Here is a 24,641-nt window from a genome sequence, read left to right on the forward strand (position 1 = left end):
GTCTGATTTCGTGAAAAAGATCGCTATTGCTGTTTATGTGCACGGTTATGAAACACAAAACCTTGTTCTCGCATATGAATATACATTCGTCTTTGGAGTTTCCTTGGTAATCTGCCTGAAGTTCGAAGTACTTCCAAACAGCACTCCTGCCGTTTTATTTTTCTACCTAACCGGTCGCGGAGGCGTTGCACTTGACATGCTAGCTGTGTTAGCTAACTTGAAGCTAACACCGTCACATTTTAGACTAGAGCCGAACTACTGCGAGAGTCTAGCCTGGCAAGCCAGACCCATATCGGAAAGATATTGGGACTGGTGGCAGTGTTGCCAGGTGGGAAATGTAGGATTATCGTACCAGAGACATAAAATTATCGTATTTTGAGGGAAATTATCGTACACCCGTCATAATCAAAATAACAAGTCTATTGATGCGCTATATAGTCACTCGAGTGTTGAATAGCATCTAACAGGCACTCACGGCTTTGCGTTGGTACGGAATGGATTCATAAGCAGCCCCACAGTTGCGTTAGGCTAACGTGTCCCCCATAAACAATGACGGATGGGAACTAATGGGCCAAATCATGAGGCCTGGAGGCCACCCACTGTTAGGAAATAGACATAGCACAAGGTTTAAAAGGGAAATAGTATTCATGATAACTGACAAGAAAATAAAGATCTGGTTTCACATATTGAAATTTTATTTTCAGAGAAACAACATTGTCTCTGTCCTCAAAATGACAACAATTCATAAAATAAACAAGAACTGCACTTATGAAAACTTAAAAGTGCCTACACCAGGTTCTAACTTAAAATAAAGTGCAGTTCTATGTGATTTTTTGTTTTATGTTCTGTTCTGAACATAGTAAGGCAGCTAACATATGTTGACATGTTGCAGGAATGTCAAAGACTGTATTTCTCTTTGCTATAATGCTTAAAACTCAAATAAAGATATTGTGGAAAATAAATAAATAATAAAGTGCATATATAACCTGGCTATATAATAAGGTTCTTTCATTTTCTTTTCCGCGCTTCTCCAGACCGGGCCGAGCCGTCTCTGCTTCTTCTTCTTTTCTTTCTTTTTTTTTTTTCCTGGGGCGGGCGCAGCGGACTATTCAGCCAATCATTGCCGTTGTTCTGAGGCAAGCTCACGTTTAGAAAAGCACGATTGGCTTGAAATTTGTCACATGGAAAGAGATGCCTTCAGGGTTCACAAAAAAAAATCCGACAGACAGTTGCGACAGGCTGATTACAACCGATTACAACCACACATTCACTGAATGGTCAAATTATAGTATTTTTGGCCTTTTTTGGGATTATTGATCGTACATCGTACAGAGGGCCAAATTATCGTACATATACGATAATTATCGTACACCTGGCAACACTGACTGGTGGTCTCGTACGGTGGCAGCGTGTGTGGGATGAACGGTTGTCTTTCAAGTTCCCACTGCACGCAATAAGATAGCGCTACAACCAATCAGAGCAACGAAGAAGGTGACGTAGTCAGAGCGACGGTAATTTCCGTCTCTCTAAAATTAAACTTTTACCGTATCCGGTCGGAAAAACTCAGAATACATCTTTCGTTTCAGGGAAAGACTTCAGTGCATTTCTTTGATCATTTCTCAAAGCCAATGATAACTTCAAGTCTTGAAGAGTCGCGGCCAAACCAGAGTCGAAAGACAGCTGTTCGCCAGCAGCAGCAGCCATTATTGTTTACCTCTAACACGGAACCGTCGCAGCTCTATCGTCATTCGGCTCGATTCCGCCCCTCACGATCTGTTACTTTTTCGTTTTCCAGCAGCGAAAAACGACGACAGAAGGCTGGACCTCCCTGGCTGCAAATTAAACTTGCTGCCGCTAGGGGCGCCTAGATTTCTAGGCTAGCGAGAGACCGCACTGCGAGCGAATGACAGGAGGCGGGGCTATTGCCGCGTTTCCACTGCAGGGTGCGGAACGGATCGGATCGCAAAGGTGCGGTAGGGAGGGGGCGGTATAGCCCAGCTCAGTTCCGAGGTCGCGTTTCCACTGCCGACAGTACCCTTGGTGGTAGGCCGGATGTCGATCGCCGCGGCAGCTACGTAAACATCGTAAACAACGTCTTCCTCCCCAAGAATGCAGACGAACGTCTCCACCTCCTTGTTCGCCCAAGCAAGCCTTTTACGCTTGCTTGGGCGAACAATTTGACTGCCAATGTATTTAGGTCTGTGAGGGTAAATTGGGATGCTGGCTCAAGCCGGCAATTTACCTGGGGCAGAATAAATGCGCAGAGCATGCCGGGAAAAAGGTGTGCAATAAGACGGGCATATTTGGCAGTGTAAAAACGTCTAGTGAGACGCTGCAGACACACAGCTCAGGCTGCCTGATTGCGCAGCAAGGAAAATTTATAAACACAATATTGTTTCCCGCAGTAATCAGCCCGGCGGCCCTGAAATGTTAACGGCCCAATGGGAATTCTCCCGACTCTACCGATACCACTCCGCAACTGTGTAAACTGCTGTTCATAGACTAGCTCCAGCGCTTGTTGCTGCGTTGCTAAATGATAGAAACTCACCAGGACACTTCACTAACTCCCTACTCATTCTCCTCGACCATGCATTTAATTGGCCTTAAATTCACCACTGAGGTGGTGCTGTCTTGGTTCGAAATTATACGGGTGCGGGCCAACATACATGTTATTTGTGGTTCTTGCCACCTCTTCCTCCTCCCAGTTAGACGCCATAATTCTAGTACTAGGCTGAGACTACCTTCCACCACGTCTCCCCAACGTCATCGCCACAGCACAATGTTAAAAAACCTGTTACTACCAAAAATTACAATAAACTGGACTATAACACAATTTTGGAGACATTTAAAAATGAAACATATCTTGAGCGCTCTATGCACCCATTAATCGACAGTGGTGGTTAACCTGCAACACAGCCTTTAACTCACTGTCCGAGAGCGAGAAAGCGCAGCTGGTATTTGTGTATCAATACTCCAGAGAATTAATATTGAAACAGTTAAAAAAAATCATAAAACTCTATTTTTGACTCTAACACTATCCCCTCTTTGTAATGCAACGGTTAATTTGCGTTTGAGATCCTGTTTTCTATCCCTTTTAATTATGATGCAAAAAATATAACAAGACACAAAATAACACTTTATTGTTAAGTGGGAGCATTTGTCAGATTAGTCCACTGGAATCAAGCGTGAAATCTGCCCACAAGAGAAACAAATCTATAGTAGTAAAAAGGAACATGTGGTAGTGTGGTATTATTTTGCACAGCTCAATGGACTATAAAAAAAATCATAACAATATGGAGTTTCAGTTCCCAAATGGGAACGGCTGCATATCTGCTAACATTGCGAATCGACTCTTCAAAAGAAATATAAGAAATTGGGATGAGGCTATGGTAGGACAAAAAAAAAAACTACCATGAAAAGAGACTCTGGCTCTTAGTTATTTTGATTCAATGGACCATGAAGCAACCATGAACACTCCCCCTGAACATATCGTATGGCTGTTTCACGGTTCCAATGGAAGACCGATGGTTAATGCTAATTCATAATTAATTGTAATGTCCGCGGTGGAAAACGTGAAAAGATGGAACTGTAAGAGACACAAAAATGTCAATGTGAAAAAACACCATTGTCTCGGCATTTAAATGGGATCAGTACTGGTTCTGTTCATTGAACTTGGAAGGCATTCCATTTTCATCCACTTCAAATGGCCCATTATTTTTTATCTCAATTCATTACATACAATACAATACAATTTTTCCCCCAAAGGGGGTAGGCCCTGAAATCTTTGGTGGAATCATACAGCACAGCTAAGCGGAGTGTGCATATTTAGAACTGGCCTTATTTAAATCAAGTCAAACAACAGGCTTTGGGTACTGGTAGCCATTATTACGTACAGTAGCACAACTTTCTATAATATCACTCCGAAATAATGAAATTTTCACTACTTGATCTCAATCTTTTATGTCTTCAATTATTCATTAAAAACAGCAATAACATCATTTCTGTAACTGCGCATGTATCAGATCAAATTCTGTCCGAGCGGGAAGAAACTTCATTGTTCAGCCTCGGGCATGAACTTGTCAAAAGTGTTTTATCAGCCTCCTCTCTAACAACCAATGTTTGCGGGAACCAACAGCTTATGCTTTGAGTTTAAGCTCAGTCACACTCTTCACACTGTACATGTGAATATCTTCACCTTCAAGTTGTATTATTAGCATTATCATCATCATTGCTATTATAAATACCAACTGTAATTGTAGTAGTGGTAGTGGTGGTGGTGTTGGTGGTAGTATAAATACTACTACGATAATAGTAGTATTTAAATATATGGTTTCAAGGATAGGACCATAAGGTTAGGGTTAACCTTGTTAACTCTGTGTTCTGATCAGATAAAAAAAAATCCAAGCAGTATATATCCTAGAGGATATTAGGCTACTTTCCAATAAACTGTTCCCTGAATGAATGTGTGTCTGTTGATGTTTTAATGCATAGCAAATAGGCCAATTACTTTAGGTTATTTACTCAAACACTAAATTCAAAGTCATTCAGAGGAGAAAAAAAGATGCTCACAATGTTTTTACCATAGGACATTATTTATCTCGGTTGAGAGCACACACAATTTGTTTATTTTTATTTTTAATTAGTGGACTTTTACTTTCTGTTGCTTGGGGTATTTCCCTTAAGTATGGTCCTTTGAAAATGCTTGTTTCACTTCCATAATAGCTTTTATTCCTTGCATTCTTTGCAAGTTTTCTATCCAATTTTATGAAAAGTTTGTTGAAGTAATTAAATGAAACAAACAAATAAATGAAGAGATGCATTGTGTTTGAACTCTGCCTATGGTCTTTCAAACCGTTCACTGTCATCAGACCATATACCAGACAGTACCACAGTTGGCTGCAGCAGAGAAGATTAATATAAACACTGTTCTTTTTGCCACTAAGATTTTGACATACCCAGCTGTGATCCTTGGCCCTTAGCACTTGAATGAGCCCCTCGCTTTGTTCTGTTGACTGAAGAAGCAAAGAGGTCGGATGCATCACGGTGCTGGGGGTCTCTTGTGTGAGCAACACAGAAACATGAGAGCTGAATGAGCCGGGGTTGTTCTCTCACGGTAGACTCTCCGCCTTGGCTTTCAACAGCAGGGGGAATCATGAACAAGAGCCGCCTCTATATGGACCCTAACCTGGCTCTCGTGCAGATTAATGTACAACTATTGTCCATTATTAGGTTTTGCGCGACCATATGACCCCCTGAGACCTGAGCTCACTTTCTCATGTTCCGGTAACTTCCATCCATCTCGGTATTGAACTCGGGTTGGCACAACAAGGTTTTTTAAATGCTTTGTTCCCATGTTCACGATGGGAACAAAGTGTTTTGCTTGCTGCTTTTGAATTACTGATGGCCTTCTGTTGTTCTGCCATGAGCAACTTGCTTTCTTGGCAGAACGCCTAGAGAGATACCGCCCAGCGTCACGTAGGTTTAGATGCCCATGGTCCATGGTTGCTCAAAAGGCACAACATCCCGCTCTGCTTATTCCAAGGGAGTGCACCTTGCATTTTACAGCTTCCAAAGGTCTTCTTCGTGTGACTGGCCCTTTAGAAAGGATCCAGTGCATTAATGCTTCAGTGTACACCTTTATAATGGCATACACCAGCTTCACAGTCAATGCAGGCTAACTGACATACCTCAAGACCTCAAGATGTCAATGGTGCCGAGTCTCTTAATAGGACCGATATGAATCATCTCAGATGATGCCATGCAATGCCGTCAAGGTCACAGTAAAGTATGTATGCTCTTTTGTCCAGTGCATAATGGGTGGTTCAGCGCCATCATTTGTTGCCTGCCTAGGCACATGGCATGCTATGTGCATGATGGATGACCTAATGTTGCCCGCTCCTGCATGAGAGGAGGTGAAACGGTGACATCATGCATGATCAGGTAGTGACAGTCCATTAAACTGGTTCAAACCAGTAATACGAGGGTTAGGAGCCACTAAGGAATCAGGATCACAGAGTGATGGATGGGAATTCAATTGACAATGCTAATTTGGCATCCCGTGGGTCACTTCCTCATGCTCACACATGACTGAGCCGTCGTTAGCTGAATGCCTGCTTGGATCTTACCCTTCATCAAAATCATTCATTAATAAAGCACTTTTCAGGCAAAGCGGCAAAAAATTTGCTTTCAATGAGATGAGTTTAAAATAACAGTGAAGATCAGAATCATAGAGAAATATTGGTTCAGGGCAAGCAATGATACTATAAGGCAGAACGATTTAGCATGTTTGCACAACATATCAGGTGTACCTCCATAACAATCCTGAGATGTTCAATTTTTTAATCTTTCCTTTTAGGGGTTGAGCATCACCTATTGGTTTCATGCATTTCAAAAATCCACCCCACGCCATGAAACTGGCCCCAAGTTGAGAGGTTCATTTTCTTACTTGGCACACAAATGTGAAATGAAAACAGCCTTATTTTTCTCTCCACACGACCCCTAATGAGTTTATTATGCCGGTTTGGATGCGGTGGCTGGCACATGCAGCCCTGTGAGACCGCCGGTGTGAATTGAATCAAATTAGAGCGTATCTGGGGGTGCTGCTGTGTGTGGGTGGGAGAGGGCCTGTTATGGAGTAAGAATGGCTCGCGTATCGTTATAACCCAAGCCAGTGTGAGCATTTCTCGATTGCTATCTATTTTCTACACTTTTTTTTTTTTTTTCACTGGCTTCTTTGAAACCCACACGATGTTGCTGATGAACAGAAAAGAGACAACATTCTGTCTCTCTGAACCCCGCCGGTTGAGATTGTTTTCCCATAACACGGATCCCAAAGGTTTTTGTGCATGTGTTGTGTTCTTGTACACAATACTTCCGAATACAATACTTGTCCCGGTCAACGTAAGCCACGCATCTTACCTGCTAATGAGGAGGAGAGTGAACAGCAGAGTCCCTCCGGACACGGACAGAGTCATGATGCTTGGAGAAGCAAAGGTGGTGCTGGTGGTGCTGGGTGAAGTCTATCTGAAATAGGCAGATAAAAGAGATAAATCATATAGGTGCTGTTATTGAGAAGGGCTAGGGTTAGGGTAGGTACTGTATATGTACCTTGGTCTGCAGAGCAAATTAATCCATGGCGCAGTACACAGAGAACAATGGGCTGTGGTCCACGCAGAACCGTGGGGTGCTGTGCACACAGAATCGTAGGGGGCTGTTAGCATAGAGGATTTAGGTGATGTTCTCAGGGAACCTGGGGCTGCTGTTCACAGGGAGCTTCAGAGGTGAACCAGGTAGGATGGATTTGGTTTCATCTCTGACTGGAATAGAAAGTGGTTGGACAGCATCTCAGAACTCCGGGGAACAGAAAGAAAGAAAGACGTCTTAAGCCTTAATTATTCAGGTGGTGCTTCATTCAAACTGAAATTCAGCTGATGGGCTCTGACAGATGGCCAATGTTGTTTGTCCCGAAACAATTAATGATTCCACGAATATTTTATAACTCTGCTGCTCATACCTATTATCCAGGTTAGCTCACCTACCACCTGGTTTTGTTGACATACACATGCACACGCACACGCACACACACCTCAAGCCGGGATAGCTTTGGGCTTGCTCTCAACAACCAGAAGGCTGAGCAAGTTGACATGGGCCAGAGGGCATTCTCTCCACAGCATAATGGTCTCCTCATAATGACTGACTCTCTTAACTCTAACTCCACTGCTAGGCTTGAGCCTTAGCAAGAAAGAAAAAAAGCAATAAAATATATTGCAGTTTCAGGCTTCTTCAAGGAGCGAGGGTGCTTGCGACAGTGAGAGAGCGAGTGTGAGTAAGAGAGGGAGGCTTCTGTTGTATCTCCCTATAGGCCCTCCTCGTGTCTTTCCCCTCCACCTCTTTTAAGATGAATGCAGCCATAGAAGCCTCTGAGAGTGAAATGTCTTAACACAGGCAGAGCATGTCGGGGACCAGGCCATATTCAATGCATTATATGTTCAATGTTTGCTACTGGTGTTTACAACAAAAATATTCATATATTAATGCTGAAAGTTTCAGCATTAATATTATAGTTGGGTTGTTTCTATTTTTGGAGATACACGTACTGCAAAAGTAACCAAAAGTGTCGACTCTTTCCTCTGTACTGCTCTCCACTACAGTACCAATCGGAAGATTTAATTTCAGAAAGAGAGAGAGAGACAACATGAGTAATGAATTTAAATGGAGAAATTGCTCCAGCTTCGGGCTACTCCTTACGAATGCATCTGCATCCTCTGGCCTGTGTGTGTGTGTGTGTGTGTGTGTGTGTGTGTGTGTGTGTGTGTGTGTGTGTGTGTGTGTGTGTGTGTGTGTGTGTGTGTGTGTGTGTGTGTGTGTGTGTGTGTGTGTGTGTGTGTCTTGAGGGGTGAGGCGGTAAGTGGGCGGGTCTCCCGGGCAGGGCCGTGACAGTTTTATTATTGGATTTCATTGGTTTTTATTGGATTGGTCTCTGGCTGAATTTGAATTCCCCATGCATGAACGATGTTCCTATCTCGATTGGCTCCCACATCGATCGGTTACATCAGAATCCCCTCCCTAAACTCCTCCTCCGCCGATGCCCTTATTTGCACTGTTTCACCTCAAGTGCTCACTGGTTCAGTCAAACACGAAGCACAAGCATCTGTTTTAATGATGCAATTCCAGACAACCGCTTGAGTGGTGTACAGCTCTGAAATGTGTACAATACACATGGAAACTGGAGAAATACTCAACGGAACCATTAGCTGCGGATGGTTGCAGGAAACAGCCCAATTTGGTGAAGCTTCCTCTATATTATGAGTCACAGTTGGTGGGTTGAGCTGGGAGGCGACTCCCCTGGAGGCGACTCAATGCTTTGATGTGTGGAGAGACCATCCACTTCTCTTACCTTTTCCCACACGGGAATAACCAAGACTAGTTATATGAGTGCAGGGAAATGTATTTAGTGTGTCATTTCGCTTTGGAGCTTTTTGCGTAGCTTATTTAAAGATGGTTTTATAAAGGATCAAGTGGAACTGGATGTGAAGGTAAATATTTATAGTTTTCTTTCATCACAGACACATATATTGGTAGATGTTATTTTCTTTTCCTTGACATGTTTTAACGGATATACTTCCGTCTTCATCAGAAGGTCACACGGGTGTATTAGTCTGACGCGTTTTTATCAGCTGGATGTGAAGGTCTTAAACCGAATACACAGCATGCATTTGCTCCTTCACACACTCTTTCACCCCGACTGTCTATCTTTCTGTCTCTGTCACACACACATCCCTCGAGCTATGGGCCTTTCCTGCAAACATCCCACTAAGTTATAATATTCACTTAGGATACAAGCAAGAAAACAGGTCTGTTTTTCTCTCTGATTTCCACAAAGTTGTTCCACATTTCCCAACGTACAGTTGTACACATGTACAACTCAAGGTGCAGGTACACCTTCAAGTTCAATCACACATACAAGTACACTTATACGTGTACATTTTACAAACACATATGCAGGCCTAGTTGAACTAGAAGAAGAAACAATCAGTCATAACACAGTACAAGCCACCACAGCTTTTGTCCAGGGCTCATCTTCCAGGCAGCCAAGTGCAGTGATAACTCCCTCGGACACTTCCTTTCTCCTGGCTGTGGGTGGAGCTTTGTTCAAGAAGCCTGCCGGGTACCAACCAGTTATCTCCCTTCCCCGGCTGGGTTCCCCTACCACCGTCTGTGTCTTCCAAACACAGCACACACACATGCTTCAAGGTTGGAGCCTGGAGGGGATGGGGGGGTTGTGTGTGTGTGGGAGGGGGCACCCTTGGACATAGGAGGAAAGAGGGGTGTGGAGGAGGGCGGGGGGGATTTGTAGCTGCGGGCGCTGGTCTTTCAAAAGGGAGGCGTGTTAATCTTATTTTTTGCAGCTACAGCGGTGGCTGTTCTGCTGCGGATTTATACGTTAAGCCGAATTGAAAAGGGCAGCATCCATACATTGGAAACGAGACGTGGCAGAGTCGCATCTTTCACAAAATCAATTCTTTCCTATATTGCCATCCTCCGCCCTTCTCTATTCTGACTGTACTATGCAGCAGATGGCAGCATCAGTTACGGCTCCAAAGTGGCACCACCTCTCGCACACAGACACACACAGACACGCAAACCCACTCCGCACTCACGCTCACACACAGGTCTAGTCCTGCCCCAAACAGGCTCTCATCTCTGTTTCAGTGTTATATTCCGGGTAGCAGCCCTACTGAGAGTTTTATGTATGAAGCTTTGTATTCCATATGGACAGAGGAAATCTTAAGAAGTGAAAAACATGGGCATTGCATTAGGTGTGTTTTAATTATCATGGCAAAGACAGTTATTAGCGAGTTGTCAAATTTATAAACTAATGGAAAAGCATGCCGGAAGGCTTTCGGCAAGTTGCCAGAATCCTTGCTGTAATTCTTGGTGTATTTTTAGAACCTTTACTTTGGAACGGTGTGGTGAATTTTGATTACCAGCCATCACAGAGGTGAAAAGTATTTCAGTAGTTCCACTCAAAAACTGTATGCTATTTGTAATTGTGGTGAATAAGTAAGTATGCTTCCTTCTAGAAGTATTTCATACATTTACTTGATCAACTTAGGACTATTACGAAAATAAACTGCTTTATGTTGGTCTTTTGAACTACTTAAGTACTTATTTTCTGTGTGCAAAGAGAGCTATAGACCCTGAAAGAGGTTAGCTGGACTCCCAGACAAGGATCTGCTAGTAAGGAGGACCAAAGCCCAATGAAGATAACCCTTGTGAATGGTATGGTGATGCAACAGTGTTCATGAAACTGGGAGATGAAAGAGGAGGAGCAATGCTAGGGGAAGGGTTAAAACACACGGTCCTTAATCATTTTGAATGAGGACGGCGATGGTGGTTGTGATGACGCAGTTCACCAATGGCTTCATGAGGAAGAGAACGAGGCGATTAAAGCGAACAGAGAACAAACGAAGGAGACGGCAAAACGGATAGATGGTTGACTTTTCAAAAGCCTCTCTTTGTACCATTGATGTATAAGAGTCAGTCTGGTACTGCGGCGTGAGTGTGAATCTGATGAGCACACATCAACCTCAACCCCCAGGGTCCTCAGCTCCACAGCACTCACACAGAAACCTGGTGATGTCAGGCCTGGGGAAGACCAGCTAATCTGAAGCCTGAAGAGGCATCTGGACACTCTGACATCAAGAGAAAGGACAGTGCCACAGAGCTTCATGCTAGATGATATTACCCAATGCCAGCCACATGCGTCATTTAGACGCATGGGGCAGCATTCTGAAGCATGGGGAGCAGGAGAGGTTGGACAATGGACGGCAACTATAAAACCCTCCTTTACCACTCAAACAGTACACACACACACTCACACACGTAATTGGTAGAAAAGTGCAAACCTTAAGATGAGCATTGCATGAAATTTATAGGAAGCAAGCTTCAACGCAATGACACAAATAAGAAGTACCATATGTGAAATTCATCACACAATTGGAAGAGAGGAATCTATATGCCCTTACGCTTACTGTTAGCACACACCGCTCCTTCCATTAGCCTCAATAACACAAGACCCTTCTCTAGTGAGAGCCCCCCTTCCAGCTCCCTCTGCCAACCAAATCCAGTCCCCATCAGCAAAGAACTGTGCGCCGTCTCATTGTCTCATGTCCAGATACGTCATTGAGCAAAAAGCTGAATTGAAGGAGATTTTTGAGTGTAGGACACATGCTCTTTACTGAATGTATATTATAAATATATATCATACAATGTATGGGGTACAAACAGAACCATTGGAATCTGCACAAGGGTGCACAACATGTACATGACTGAGATGGTTTACCTGAGCCAATGAAAGTTGTCCTTTATTAATTATCCAATAAATCCAGTCAATTTCAACTGGAGCGCGAATTATGTACGGTGGTCAATAATTGGAATGGGGAAACAAAACACGTGATAAGACAATGTTGTCAAATATGGATATATCATTTTTGATTTCATGAATCGGTTTTCTATTTGCGCTTTTGCATTCAATTACATTTAAGGTGTAACATTATAAACAATTAATTGAACTACAACAGACACGCTTGAATCGGGATTGGAGCCAGCCTACGTTGCCAGGGATCCATCTACCCCATGTGCCTCAACGAAGGGTTGCTTTGGCAACAATAAAATATTTTTTCACTTGGCTGATAGTTGCGCAGGGTCGAAATGCATCAGACGATTTCTCAAAGGAGGATTGCCAATCGAAAGCTAGAAACAGTTTATGAGGTTTCCCTGTGACAGCGAAACCACAACAATTCCAGCACGATTTGTTAGATTGGCAGCCTAAAGTAAAGATGAACGTACCTATTTTAAAGCGCCAAACAGGCAGGTCGCGCGCCCCTAACTAATAAGCCTTAAAGGAAACACATCACATAACACACGAGGTGACTCCAGAGATACACACAGAGAGGAGAAGAATGTTTACTTTTTTCGAAAATAAAGTCGAAATAAAAGTTAAAACATTTGATATATAAAGCGTAAACGCGGATGTGCGCATGAGAAAGAGACGCGTCAAAGCGTCTTTCCCAGACGCTCTGTTGGACATACAGGCGTCTACAATAACATCCGAGTTTACATAATTTAAATGGAGAATATGCAACGAGTAAAAACACCAGATTGAATTAAAGTGAATAATACCTGTAAAGGCAGATGACCGATCGAACCTCATATATCCAATCGTATCCAGGAAATAAGGATCCGAAACATATTTTCGCACTGAACATTACAGTCTTGTAGGCTAGACTTAAATCAGCTTTTGACGGCAACGGCACCTGCTGATTCGCGCGCGCACTTCTGCCTGCAAATAAACAACTGGTTGTGCTCCGTCAGCGATCTCTGATAAACTACTGTTGGGGAGCGCACGGCAGCGGCGTGCGCAATGACGCACGGACAAGGCTGCTTGTCTCAAGCTTTATGCCTCCTATCCTGTCCTTTGAACATATTTAAAAGAGATCATGCGAGCATTGTGCAACAGAACAACTCTTGATAACGACTATATGTTAAAATGGATTACATATTTGTAATGCATTTTTATTGGCTTATAGAGAAATAAAGACGATGGATAGTGCCTGGAAGTTGTACAATATCAGCGTGAACGTCAATCCATTGTTTAACTAATGAAATTAACCTTAAATGGCTATTTAACACACTTCAACAGTCTAGCAGAAACATTCAAAACATTCTCTCCATTGCTTCATTCTTAAGTGCTCCTGTCTGCTCTCGTTTTGCGCTTCACCGCAGCGCGTTCTATTCTAATCTAGACCCATTGTCATCTCCAACGGGGTCAATGAAAATTAAAAAATTCAGAGCTGAGGTGCCCAGGGGAACATCTGACATCCACAGGCACCGTCTGCCAAGGTGTTTCTGATGGATGGAGCACGACAAGCCTCTCTGTCTCGGGGCCTCACCTCTGAGCCTTCTGTGTGGGTGCAGTATAGCGCACCGGGAATAACTTCCATAGAGCTAACTTACTCTGTGTGAGAGAGGATGGGCGTCCTTCGACAGGAGCTGATGCTGGCCCTTGGATAACAAAAGGGCTAACAACAATGTAGATACTTATAACACATGAGCTCCAAGGGACCCTATATTCATATTATAGCAATACATTGCATATAGACTCTCAACCACAATAGTTCTTTAGTGGGGTGCATGATTAAAGCACACATTAAAGTCACATGTTTTCCTTCTCCAATATTTCCCTACAGTAAGGCCGGAGCCCATGTCCATTGAGCGAGGCAGATGCTTTCTTCAAATGATTTACACAGGCCATTACAGCATCGAGGTCTTCACGGGACACACAGGCAGACCGCAGTCGTCTGCCTGCATTGATAATATTAACAATTTCTGCATTCCACGCGTATGTGCTTTTGTAAATAACCTGCTTGAACGTATGGCTGCTAAATGATTCCCTTGGGTCTGTTGTGTCCTCATCAATCTCCTTAAAGATGGTGAATAGTACCCCCCTCTCCCCTTCCCCAGGCTCTTAGTATTTATGCCTATGGTAGTAAAGGGGCAGGATTGCACTAGAGCTGGCATCACCTTCAAGGTCGCCCCCCCCCCACCCCCTGCCCCCTCTACTCTAATTCTTTGTGGTGACAAGATCACATGTGATTAATCTCCCTCACACACGACTTCACGTCTGATTCTAATCCAATTTCCTGCAGGAACACCTGAACCCCCTCCCTTCCCCTCCCCCTCAGCTGTCTGCTGCACAGCGTTTCAATACAACAGTACTCAACAGTCCTGCCTGCCTGCCTGGTACAGGTGCGTGTCCTGATCGCCCATCAGGTCAAACCCCCGGTCATTAAAGCCCTGCTCATCCCTGGAGTGGAGACCAAGCTAATGCTTTTATGGCTGGCTGCTGTGATCTGGGATTTACTGTGCGTTGTGAAGGGGGTCAACAAGGTTGGTTGTTTTGTTTTTAAATGAAGGATGAGCCGAGGCTAATCCATATGGGATATCTCATGAAGACTACGGTGTACTGATTGAACGGGGAAAGTGTTTCAGTTGCTGTATTTATGTAACATCAACTCTTACAATCAGGACAAGCTCGCTGCATCACAGCACTAAATCATAGAGGTGATTCACAGTCCTGTTAGAGGATTTCTGAACATTTCCATAAAACATCCATGTTAGGGCGGAGTAAAGTGAGCAAATCCTTAATGCATAGCACCCTTCTTAAATCTGCTTTGCGAAAGCTTTACATGTTTTAGGATTCAGCGATTACTATAATTCATTGCATTTATATATCACTTCCCAAAGAATCCACCAAGCTTTACATAGTGAGTCCGGGGCATATCATATTGCGGGCCATGCACTACTAGATGAACATACTGATGGATCATTCTGATTAAAGCACGCGAGTGGCATGGTGACATGATTTATTTTTGGACAACAGAGATAGTCTATGGCACTGAAGGCGAAGTCTGTTTGTCAGCGTATGTCTGGCAGAAATAAAAATACTAGTGGGCAGTGGAACTCAATGGGGAAAGCAGCAATGGTAAAAAAGAACAGAGAGCTTTGCCTTTTTCAAACTTTAAGCCATCAGATTTTCTTAACTTTATGGATTCACACATGTCTGTCATAAAGACGTGTTGTACATGAAACTTGCTTCGAAGCCATCTGGAAGTTTAGCCACTAAATGGTTTTAAAAACAAAGAACAAGAAAAGTCTCTAAAAGGGACAGGAATTTAATTCAGGTAGAACACATATTTAATGGTAAAGGCATTTGATGCTTACTATTAAAGACACTGCCAAACTCTCTGCATGTCAGGGACGTTGTAAGCTGTCGTTTACAATAAGAGTCACAGGGGAATATGCTAATTTGTGAAATAGTAAAGTACTCCCTGTGGTGCATTCACAGCACACCTATCCTCTCTATGGAGCAAATAAGTTGCCTTTTATCCCCTATGTTCATTAAACAGTAACAGATGCTGCGATGATTGAAAGGACAGCAAAATAGAACATGTACTATCCATAGAGAGTGTATAAAACATACACATAATTGGACAACATGAGAGTGCTAGGTGTCTTTGGTATATAAATCATGTTGGCAGTGAACAGGGCTGTCAAATGAACCTCTATTAATTGCTGACGACAAAGCCATACGGTATTGTATTAACCAGTGGTAGGTATCCCCCATTGTCTCTTCAAGGGGATTTATTTGTGTTTAAAATAAGAGGTGCACAGGGGATGGGGTTGGGGGCGCTCTCAAGGCAGCAAGGTGACCTTGGACCACCGATGGATCTCCTCTCAAAGCCCTTGAGGATTCACCCATTTTACCTCCATTTTAATGGACGAGCTTAAGCTGGGAGCTGGGATTCTGCAGATCCCATCGCCAGGCGCTGTCCAGTGTATAGCTTACACCCAGTGCCCTTGAGACAGAGGGCTGAAGGCCTGGGGCCCCATCTGACAGTGGCTCCTCATCTCATTGACACATTGACATATGTTAAAGTTACACCAGAAGCTGTGTGTGTGTGTGTGTGTGTGTGTGTGTGTGTGTGTGTGTGTGTGTGTGTGTGTGTGTGTGTGTGTGTGTGTGTGTGTGTGTGTGTGTGTGTGTGTGTGTGTGTTAATCCTGACATGGATTGAGAAGTTTCCCCAGCCATCGTTCAGCACCAAGGACAGCTCCCACTCCAGTGTCGGCCCCATCAGACAACGCTACATTAACCACCGGGGCACAAGGGAAAACAATGGAAGGTGTGGCAATCCCTCCCAGCGCGGCATAGCCTGTACCGAGGACATGGTGCTGCAGCGTTGATACCGGTTCAGGCTGGAGCAAGGCTAAGAAGGTCCTTAATTTAAGCTGTCCGTTTACAACCTTCCAGACATAGCGTGAGATCGGGATAGGACAACACACCAGTGCTATTCCTTTTCCTTAAATCATCCCTTGCTAGTCCCACCCTTCCAACCAGTGCCTGAGAAGAAAAAGGTGCGCTTGCAATTCGGCTTGATCAGTGGTGGCTGGAGATCTCAAAAATATCAAAGCCCCGGCGTGCCTGGCCTCACCGGACTCGTCATGCAGACAGATGTTTTGGTGGATTGGACTGCTGTCGTAGAATCAGGGTCAACAGTTTGTGGCGCACTTGCCTTTAGCTTATTTTGTTGGCCCACAAGAGCAGATGTCAGACTCAGAACAGAACTGGTGCGTCTCGTCATCACATCTCAGTCCTGCGTGCCCACACACCACAACACTCTTTGCTACTCCAGCGGTATGCATGTTATATCTTTCCCCACGTGGCAGGGTGATGATCAGAGGATGTGTGAGTACACGGGGGCGCCTCGTGACAGAGAGGGGGGCGCGTAAGGTTCTCAGAGTAAAAGCAGCGGGAAGCGATGTTGTCTCATCGTCTGGTCTCGTCAGCTCGTTAAGGTTACCAAACAAGAGCCGACAAATGATTCATTATCTGCCGCGGTTATGGCAGGTTTGTTGGTTTGGATTTTTCAAAAGAACTTGTGGTTAATCTTTGATCTTAAAATGCAAGTGAGTGTCTGTCAGGTTTGGTTGATCTATCATTCGAAGGGGTATCATTTAAATACAGATATTAAGATACAAGAAACCGACTGGAACGCTAAAAAAATGGCTTTCCTTTTTTAAAATATCCTTTATTCACATTTCCCATCCAGCATTTGATCTCTCCCTTACACCCTCCTTTCTTTTGATCATCTTACTCTACAGCTGTAGCTCTCTTTCCCTCCCTCTCCCTCCTACTCTGTCTTTATCTTTTTTTGGCAAAAAACTATTTTGGTTAAAAAACATTTGGTTAATAAGGAATGTAAGGCAATAGATGGATACAAATATTTATGGATTCACATAGATTGAAGAATCCATGATCATTCAACCATTCAATAATAAATAAGACAAATGGTATGTATTGATACAACCAACAGTAGTTCTAAATCTGTTTATTTTTACAAAAACAAAAACATTGAATGGTTATTGATTGGTTATTGACCAGTGTTGAATAGCCATAGGAGGTTACCTTCTGGCAATACTGTATGCTCTAGGGAAGGATCATGTAGTTATTATATAGTTGTACTGTTGATATATCTGTTATATTATTATATCTGTTGAAACTGGCTTATACAACATAAGCCAGCTCCTGTTCTGCATTTCGGTCATTTTTAAGGGGGTGGGTAAGTCTAGAAATGGTTAGGTTAAACCAAAAAGGTTCATGGTTCCGAACTCATTGAGCAACATACCTATGATGCCTGCCTGATCGCTCATCACATGTATCTGAACATTTCAGAAAGAACATATGCTCAATGACTAAACATATTGATTCAAAAGATACTCCAGTATTTGATCTTTTTTATGTGAAATATTGAAATAACTAGATGACAGAGACGGGCCGTCAGGGCCAGCAAAGCCTTCTCTGCTGGCCTAGACCCTTTCAGAACAATACATTATTTTTATAAAATATGTAATTTATACCTTTTAATATATATATATTTTTCATTCTATCTATTTCAATAAGTTTGTTAACATAGGTCTAAATACGATTATTTCCCTGCGCTGTCTCCGGGTAAAAAAAAATCTAGACGAGGCCTTCAGAATCCTGAGAGAATCCACTCGCTGTTGATGTTAAGGGTTAGGGTTAGGGACTATGTTTTTGATTGACATGTTCTTCAACCAATCAGATTTCGAGTATGCCGAGTTGGGCGTATCTTTTTACACGTCTAGAGCTGTGTTCGAAATCGTTCCGTATCATGGATGTAGTGCACTAAATAGGGTGCACGCCATGTTGTAGGGTGTTGGAATTCTCAGTGGTCCTCTATATAGGGCACTATATAATGCCCTATATAGGGCACTATATAGTGGACTTAAAATAGGGTACATACGATGTTCCCTACATGTTACTCCCGTATACCACAATGCAATGCGGTTGTATTTTTCCAGGGGAGAAGAAGAAGCCGAATAACCGCGAAAACACATACATTTAATGATGGAGTCTCCGGCTTTCGTTTAGAAATGTCAACAATTTATTTGGGATTTGACATAGAATATTTAACATTCAAAATTAATTAAACAAGGAAATGTAACATTCAACATCAATACAACCTCCAGCTTTCGTCGTGAGTGCCCGGTTTGTTTACATGATGTGGGCGCATCTGTCTGCGTCACACAAATACCCGGCGCATTTACTGACGCAAATGACGTTTAGAAATGTTCAGCGTAGTGTCCGAATTCTTGTTCCCTATTCCCTATATAGTGCACTATATCATGTACACTATAAAGGGAATAGGGAACGAGTGTATAGGGAACGATTTCGAACACAGCCCAGGCCTTCTAGCTGGCCAAGTGGCCATGTCGTTTGGCGCCATCAGAAGGAAAACAAAAGGAATTGCAACTAGCTAGCAGCGAAATTATATTGATCATTAGATTAGATTCATTTCAATTACAATGGATGCCAGAGGAGAAGGAGTGGATATTGTGGCCGACTTGTTGAAAAAGTCTTTTTCGAGAAGGATTTTCTCAGAAAAGCTAGAAATTGTGAAACAGTGACGACCAACTCCGCAGCTAGCTGCTCTGACCCAGCCGGGCAAAGGGTTTGTGCGGCACTTTCAATCCAGCAACTACGAGAGGTATAGTTGGCTGACAGCGTCAAGTGGTCTGTATTGCTGGGAATGCTTGCTATTTGCAACGGATCGATGTGGTTACTGGAGCCACGGTGGGTTTTCCAACCTGAGTTGTCTTGCAAAGGCGGCATTGAGACACCAAAGTACGGCGGGCCACTTGCATGCATCGTTCGGAGACACCCGAGTGGGTTTTCCAACTCAATGCGCAAGTAAGAAGGTAAACAGAGCTCCACAACGAAATCGCGCTGTGGTTGATTTGTCAAGCCTATATTAATATTCTTTTGGTTTATAAAAAAATGCCTGTGTTCGTTAAAGTGACATGTGATTGTTTTGAAATGGTTCTTGTTTGTTAGCATTGAATATGTATGAATTTAATGCAAAACTCCTCTAAATCAAGCACAGGTTCTAGGAAAGAAGCACGTACTTTACCTCGTTTTTACTAAATGACGGAAGATTTTTGGCTGCATTCACCGACAGTCGGAAATTGTAGAATCTGACGAATATTACAGTCTTTTCAGCTTCTGACTAGGGTAGGCTACGTGCGTTTTGTTGTGGTTGTTTTGGCTTACAAAAACAACAACAACAACATTATTCTTAAAGCCCTTTCAGTTGTCAGGGTTATAATGGGTGGTTACATCAACATGGCAATAACCCTGACGTCATTGTTAAGTCCTTTTGAAAAGCGGTTTAATTCAGGATGATTGCATTGAAGACCTCATGGTAAAAGTCACGGCCCGCCACTGCTAGATGAGCTCCAGCCAGTCTCATTACTAACAATGGTCTAGTTATAGAGTATAAATAGCGCAGACAGTGAACTAAAGTCAATTACCAAGGTCCACAAGGGACTAGGATTCAGACGATGATCCAACTGTACACATTAATGAACAACAACTTCAAACAACTAATTCACATAATTTCTTAGTTGCGTAAAGTGTTCTTGCAATACGAACAAACTTTGATTGGACTGCTGATTCATTTCGGAAAGTGTCAAACTCATTGGCTGAAAAATGACCGAACATTTGGTATAGTGCCGTTTTGAATCATGTGATTTACGCTGTAAACATTCAATACTAACTCCATAACTCTCTGGGGCAATCCATTAATTAAATAGACATTGTGTCCACGTCTTACATTTGTTTTACTCATATCATTGTTATATCATATTAGAAACAGCAGTTTCAGAATGTTCCTGTTGTGTTACCAATTGTCTGTTACCAAGCCATACATTCATAAGCTCTGCCATTCAGGGTGGCCGACATAATTAATTACACTTGGTTGATACATCGGTACAGTAATATTTGTACCGAAACAAAGCATAGAATATCCAATGCATAACCAATAAACCCTATTCCTTCCCCCCCTGCAATATGTGTGAGAGCTGTTTCCATGGTAACATTCTGAATTTATGTTTGCTGATGTCTATGGGGGATAACTGTAAAATGGAATACATGGAAACAAATTAAATACAGATCCCACATGTCTCCTGTCCCAGTATAGCAACGGTTTCTAATCCTTCTACAATCAATATTTTTCTTGTTCTCTCACTGAACGTGTGTGTGTGTGTGTGTGTGTGTGTGTGTGTGTGTGTGTGTGTGTGTGTGTGTGTGTGTGTGTGTGTGTGTGTGTGTGTGTGTGTGTGTGTGTGTGTGTGTGTGTGTGTGTGTGTGTGTGTGTGTGGCCTAGGTGCCCAGGTGTGCAAGGGGCCCTGGATTGCCCAGACTGTTATTTTTCTTAAAAAGAAAAAAAACTTCACCCCTATTGGCCCATTACAAGAATCATTAAAAAAGTTAGCAGCTCATTCTTCAGTAGCAGTGCTTTTTTAGATAAGGCTGTCTCAATGGTTTTATACTTTTTTCTTTTCTGCGTGATCAGTAAGGGGGCCTCAAACAAATTGTAGCCTAGGGGCCAATGACCAACATGGGTGCTCCAGTTGATCTACATGAAGGACAGTTTCCAACTTATGTTTAAATATCAATATCATAAAGTTGATAAAAGACCAACTGACAGGCTGACTAGTCTTTCCTGGCAACAAAGTGTGTGACTTAGAAAATGCGTATGGACTCATGTGACTTTGTACATATAAGTGTGTGTAATACACTTTTTGTATTAAAGTAATTGTTTTATTTTATTTATTTTTATAGGCTTCTGCTAAAGAGTGTAATCAAAACAATCTGGTTGTCAGCGACAACACCACAACACCCAGCGGAACCTCCGGTGGACCATCATGACATCGCAATGCCTGCTCCCTAATATAAGTCACCGCTCCTCAGTCCAGTGCTCAGTGCTGATCAGAGAGTCGAGCGTAAGCATTACCTTGTAATCACTGAGCAAGCACAGCAGCGTTTTACCCAGGTAGCGTTTGTTGGACTATTGAGCAAGCAAACGATGGGGGGGGAGACATGTGAGGAACCGGAAGAGGAAACCGAAACCTGAGGACCTCATCCAGCAGGAGAGCATCCACCAGGAGAGTCTCCACCAGGAGAGCCTCCAACAGAGGGGCCTCCACCAGGAGGGTCTCCACCAGGAGACTCTCCAGCAAGAGACTCCACCCGGAGGGACTCCAAGCAGAGAGACCGGACGGGACTAGCAAGAAGAGACTCCAACACATGGTAATCATGGTTTACCTAAGCGGCCCTCTGATCAGCAGACACCTGGTAACAGACAGCGGTGAGAAACTCCAACAGGAGAGACTCCAACCAGAGGGACTCCAACAGGAGAGACTCCAACCAGAGGGTCTCCAACCAGAGGGTCTCCACCAGGAGGGTCTCCTCCAGGAGGGCGAGGTGAGGAGGGAGGAGACACGAGTACGATCGGCACACATAAACTTTAAGTGTGCACTTTTTTCAAAGGCGCGCGTGCACACAAACACACATTTGAACACATTCCCTATCAGTAAAAAAATATTTAGAAATATGTTCATGCACACACGTTATCTACTGATAAAACATCCAAATGACTGATTTAGACTTCAGCATATCTTTGCAGTTTTCAAAAGAATGTACACAAAACAATCCGGTAACCGTGGCTACATCATGTTATGTCTCTGGCCAGCGGAACCTCTATGACATCACGAGGCCCCGCTCCTCTATATAAGTCACCGCTTCTCAGTCCCTTGTGCTTATTGTATCAACTTAATGTCACACATAATATCTCAATCATACACCTGCACTCACACACATACACACAGAGACCCACACGTATGCACATTTTGTGCATACGTGTGGGTTAAGGGTTCATGCAGGTGCATCCCTAATCATCAGTGTGGTATCCTGTTTTAACATACGCTGTGTGTTGTGTCCTAGATGGTGAGGACACCGGGGGTCTTGGAGGCTGAGGAGGAGGCGTTAGAAGAGTTTGCGTCCACCTCAGGGCTGTCAGCCCTGAACCAAGGCCACACCTCCCCTACACACCTGGTGAGCTGTCTGCGTTGATATGTTTACGTATGTGATTAACAGACTGACCCTCATATTAACATACGTCACTAAAATATAACACATAAAAGCAACAAACACACTACAGCTACTTGGGTCTTCATTAATTACAGTGTCTTAATTAATATCTCACAGGAAACCAACACCGAGCCTGGGGAGAAGGCCTTAGGGACTGACAGCCAGGCTACCTCCGAGACCAGACAGGACATCCAAGAAGAGCCTGAAACAAATGGTCATTGTCCTCTACCTAAGCTGCCCTTTGTTGGGCAGACACCTGTACAAAGACAGCGGTGACCTGGAGATGCCAGCTGACCACGGCAACCAGCACGTTGTCGTCCGTCAACATCCCATTGACGCCGTGATGTCGATCCTCAACCAGGATCAACCGGCAGCCACCGCCCTGCCAGGTGTAGTAGAGATCGAGGAGAAACCTTTTGTCTTTATGGGCTGTACAGAACCTGTGGATCCCCCGAACAACTCGGAAATCTCGGACATGCATGACGAAGAAGGGGAGGAACCCATACAGTAGCCCAAAGGAAAGAGCCTCGGGTGGAGATTCCTCAATTGGCTCAGTGTGGTGAAGGAGAAGGAGCCAAACAATAAGAGGAACGCCGGGACCTACCTGAAGGAGGACACGGAGGAACACCTCATCTCCAGCAGTGAGTCCTTTTGAATAACCTTGGCTAATTGTGCAATCCAACGCATTTCATGACGCCACTTAGGATGTTGTGGTGTGTGGCACATGCTCTTGCATTCTTTTAAATCTTCTTACGTGTCCATTTTGTTCTGCAGAAGCTAATAAACGTCAGGCAGCTTTGCTCAGTACAAAGCTCTCGATGGCTGAAGGAGTTCAGATGAGGATGAAGATCCACCGGGCTGAGCGCCGGGAGCAGAAGGAGGCTCAGAGGATGAAGGAGGAGCAGCGCTACGAGCAGTGGGCTGCTGAAGTGGGCCTCAGCGATGCAGGAGAGGGGCCAGCAGACGGGCCTAAGAAAAGGATGACCAGATTGCAGAAGTTGTCTTTAGGGTGAGTGTCTGTTTAATTCTTACTATGAGAAGATATGAGGCTTCAGTGTGACCAACATTTTTTTTTTCCCTCCTTGTTTCATTTGCATTTTCAGATTGGTCTCCCTGTGCCAATAAGCCGATCCCCTCCATCCGGCCACCCCCGGTGCGGGTCACCTGTACATATATACATAGAAGCATAATAAAATTCAAAGAAATACAAAAGAATACAAGACAATACAAGACCGGACAGCTGGAAGAACCAACATTATCTTTTCTTATGTCATACTGTGTATTATACTTTTGTATTCAACTGTAATAATTGTATTAGATGACAATAATATCAAATAAAAATTACTTCAAGAATTATTGTCATCTTGTGTTCTTTTTAGATGTATACAAATATCTTATACTTAATGGCAGACAGACTATCTTTGACACAGAAGTGTGCGAGCGTGCACAAAAATTGTTTCAAAACAGTGCAGGTGTTTGTTTAAACTATTTCTTTATGTAAAAAGAAATGCTTCATCCATCAGAAGATCCAAGGGTTCCCCATTACCATCATAATAATCATAATACAACAATTACATCCATTTCTGACTTGTGGCTCTGGCTGACAAAAAAAAGATGGTAAGGAGAAACAAAAAAAACAGGACAAACAGTATAATTATAGTATATTCATAGTATATTGAAATGTTTAAACGCAATGTAAAAAATAAAAAAATAAAAAAGGGAGAATTGGCCCATTGATGAAGGATATATATATACTGTATACACACACACACACACACACACACACACACACACACGTACGTAAGGACATGCGTGCGCACACAAACACGCACATACACACACAAAATCCCTTTCCTTCCAATGGGGAGACTACAGTGTTGCTGACACGGACCAAAAAGTAACTCCTCCTCACAATCACCTTATTACACTTGTTTAAAGCCTCCTGTGACATGACAGAGCTCCAGCAACCACAGCAGGGGAGCCACACTAAAGTTGTCAAAACGTCCAAAAAAGGCTAATGTACCCCATTGGGCGTCACAAGTTAACATGGTCACAGCTGCATCTGAA

General features: G+C 43.3%; 1 protein-coding gene and 1 long non-coding RNA gene across 2 annotated transcripts in view; one reads left to right on the forward strand and one right to left on the reverse strand.

Annotated features, from left to right (window-relative positions):
• The window catches only part of LOC115560467 (gamma-aminobutyric acid receptor subunit pi), a 41,387-nt gene extending 28,493 nt beyond the window's left edge, over positions 1–12,894 (reverse strand). Inside the window, exons 1-2 of the mRNA XM_030379899.1 lie at positions 12,685–12,894; positions 6,919–7,023 (exon numbers count right to left, since the gene is read on the reverse strand). Coding sequence (XP_030235759.1) covers positions 6,919–6,974 — 56 coding nt within the window. The 5' untranslated portion in view covers positions 6,975–7,023; positions 12,685–12,894. The remainder of the gene's footprint in view (positions 1–6,918; positions 7,024–12,684) is intronic.
• Positions 12,895–21,808: 8,914 nt separating this feature from the next.
• Positions 21,809–23,886, forward strand: LOC115560203 (uncharacterized). Its single transcript, XR_003979714.1, has 5 exons — positions 21,809–21,908; positions 22,428–22,538; positions 22,692–23,215; positions 23,349–23,583; positions 23,678–23,886. It is a non-coding gene; the product is annotated as an uncharacterized LOC115560203 (long non-coding RNA).
• The last annotated feature ends 755 nt before the right edge of the window (positions 23,887–24,641 follow it).

The sequence above is a fragment of the Gadus morhua genome, chromosome 15 (assembly GCF_902167405.1).
Source record: "Gadus morhua chromosome 15, gadMor3.0, whole genome shotgun sequence".
Classification (NCBI taxonomy): Eukaryota; Metazoa; Chordata; class Actinopteri; order Gadiformes; family Gadidae; genus Gadus; species Gadus morhua.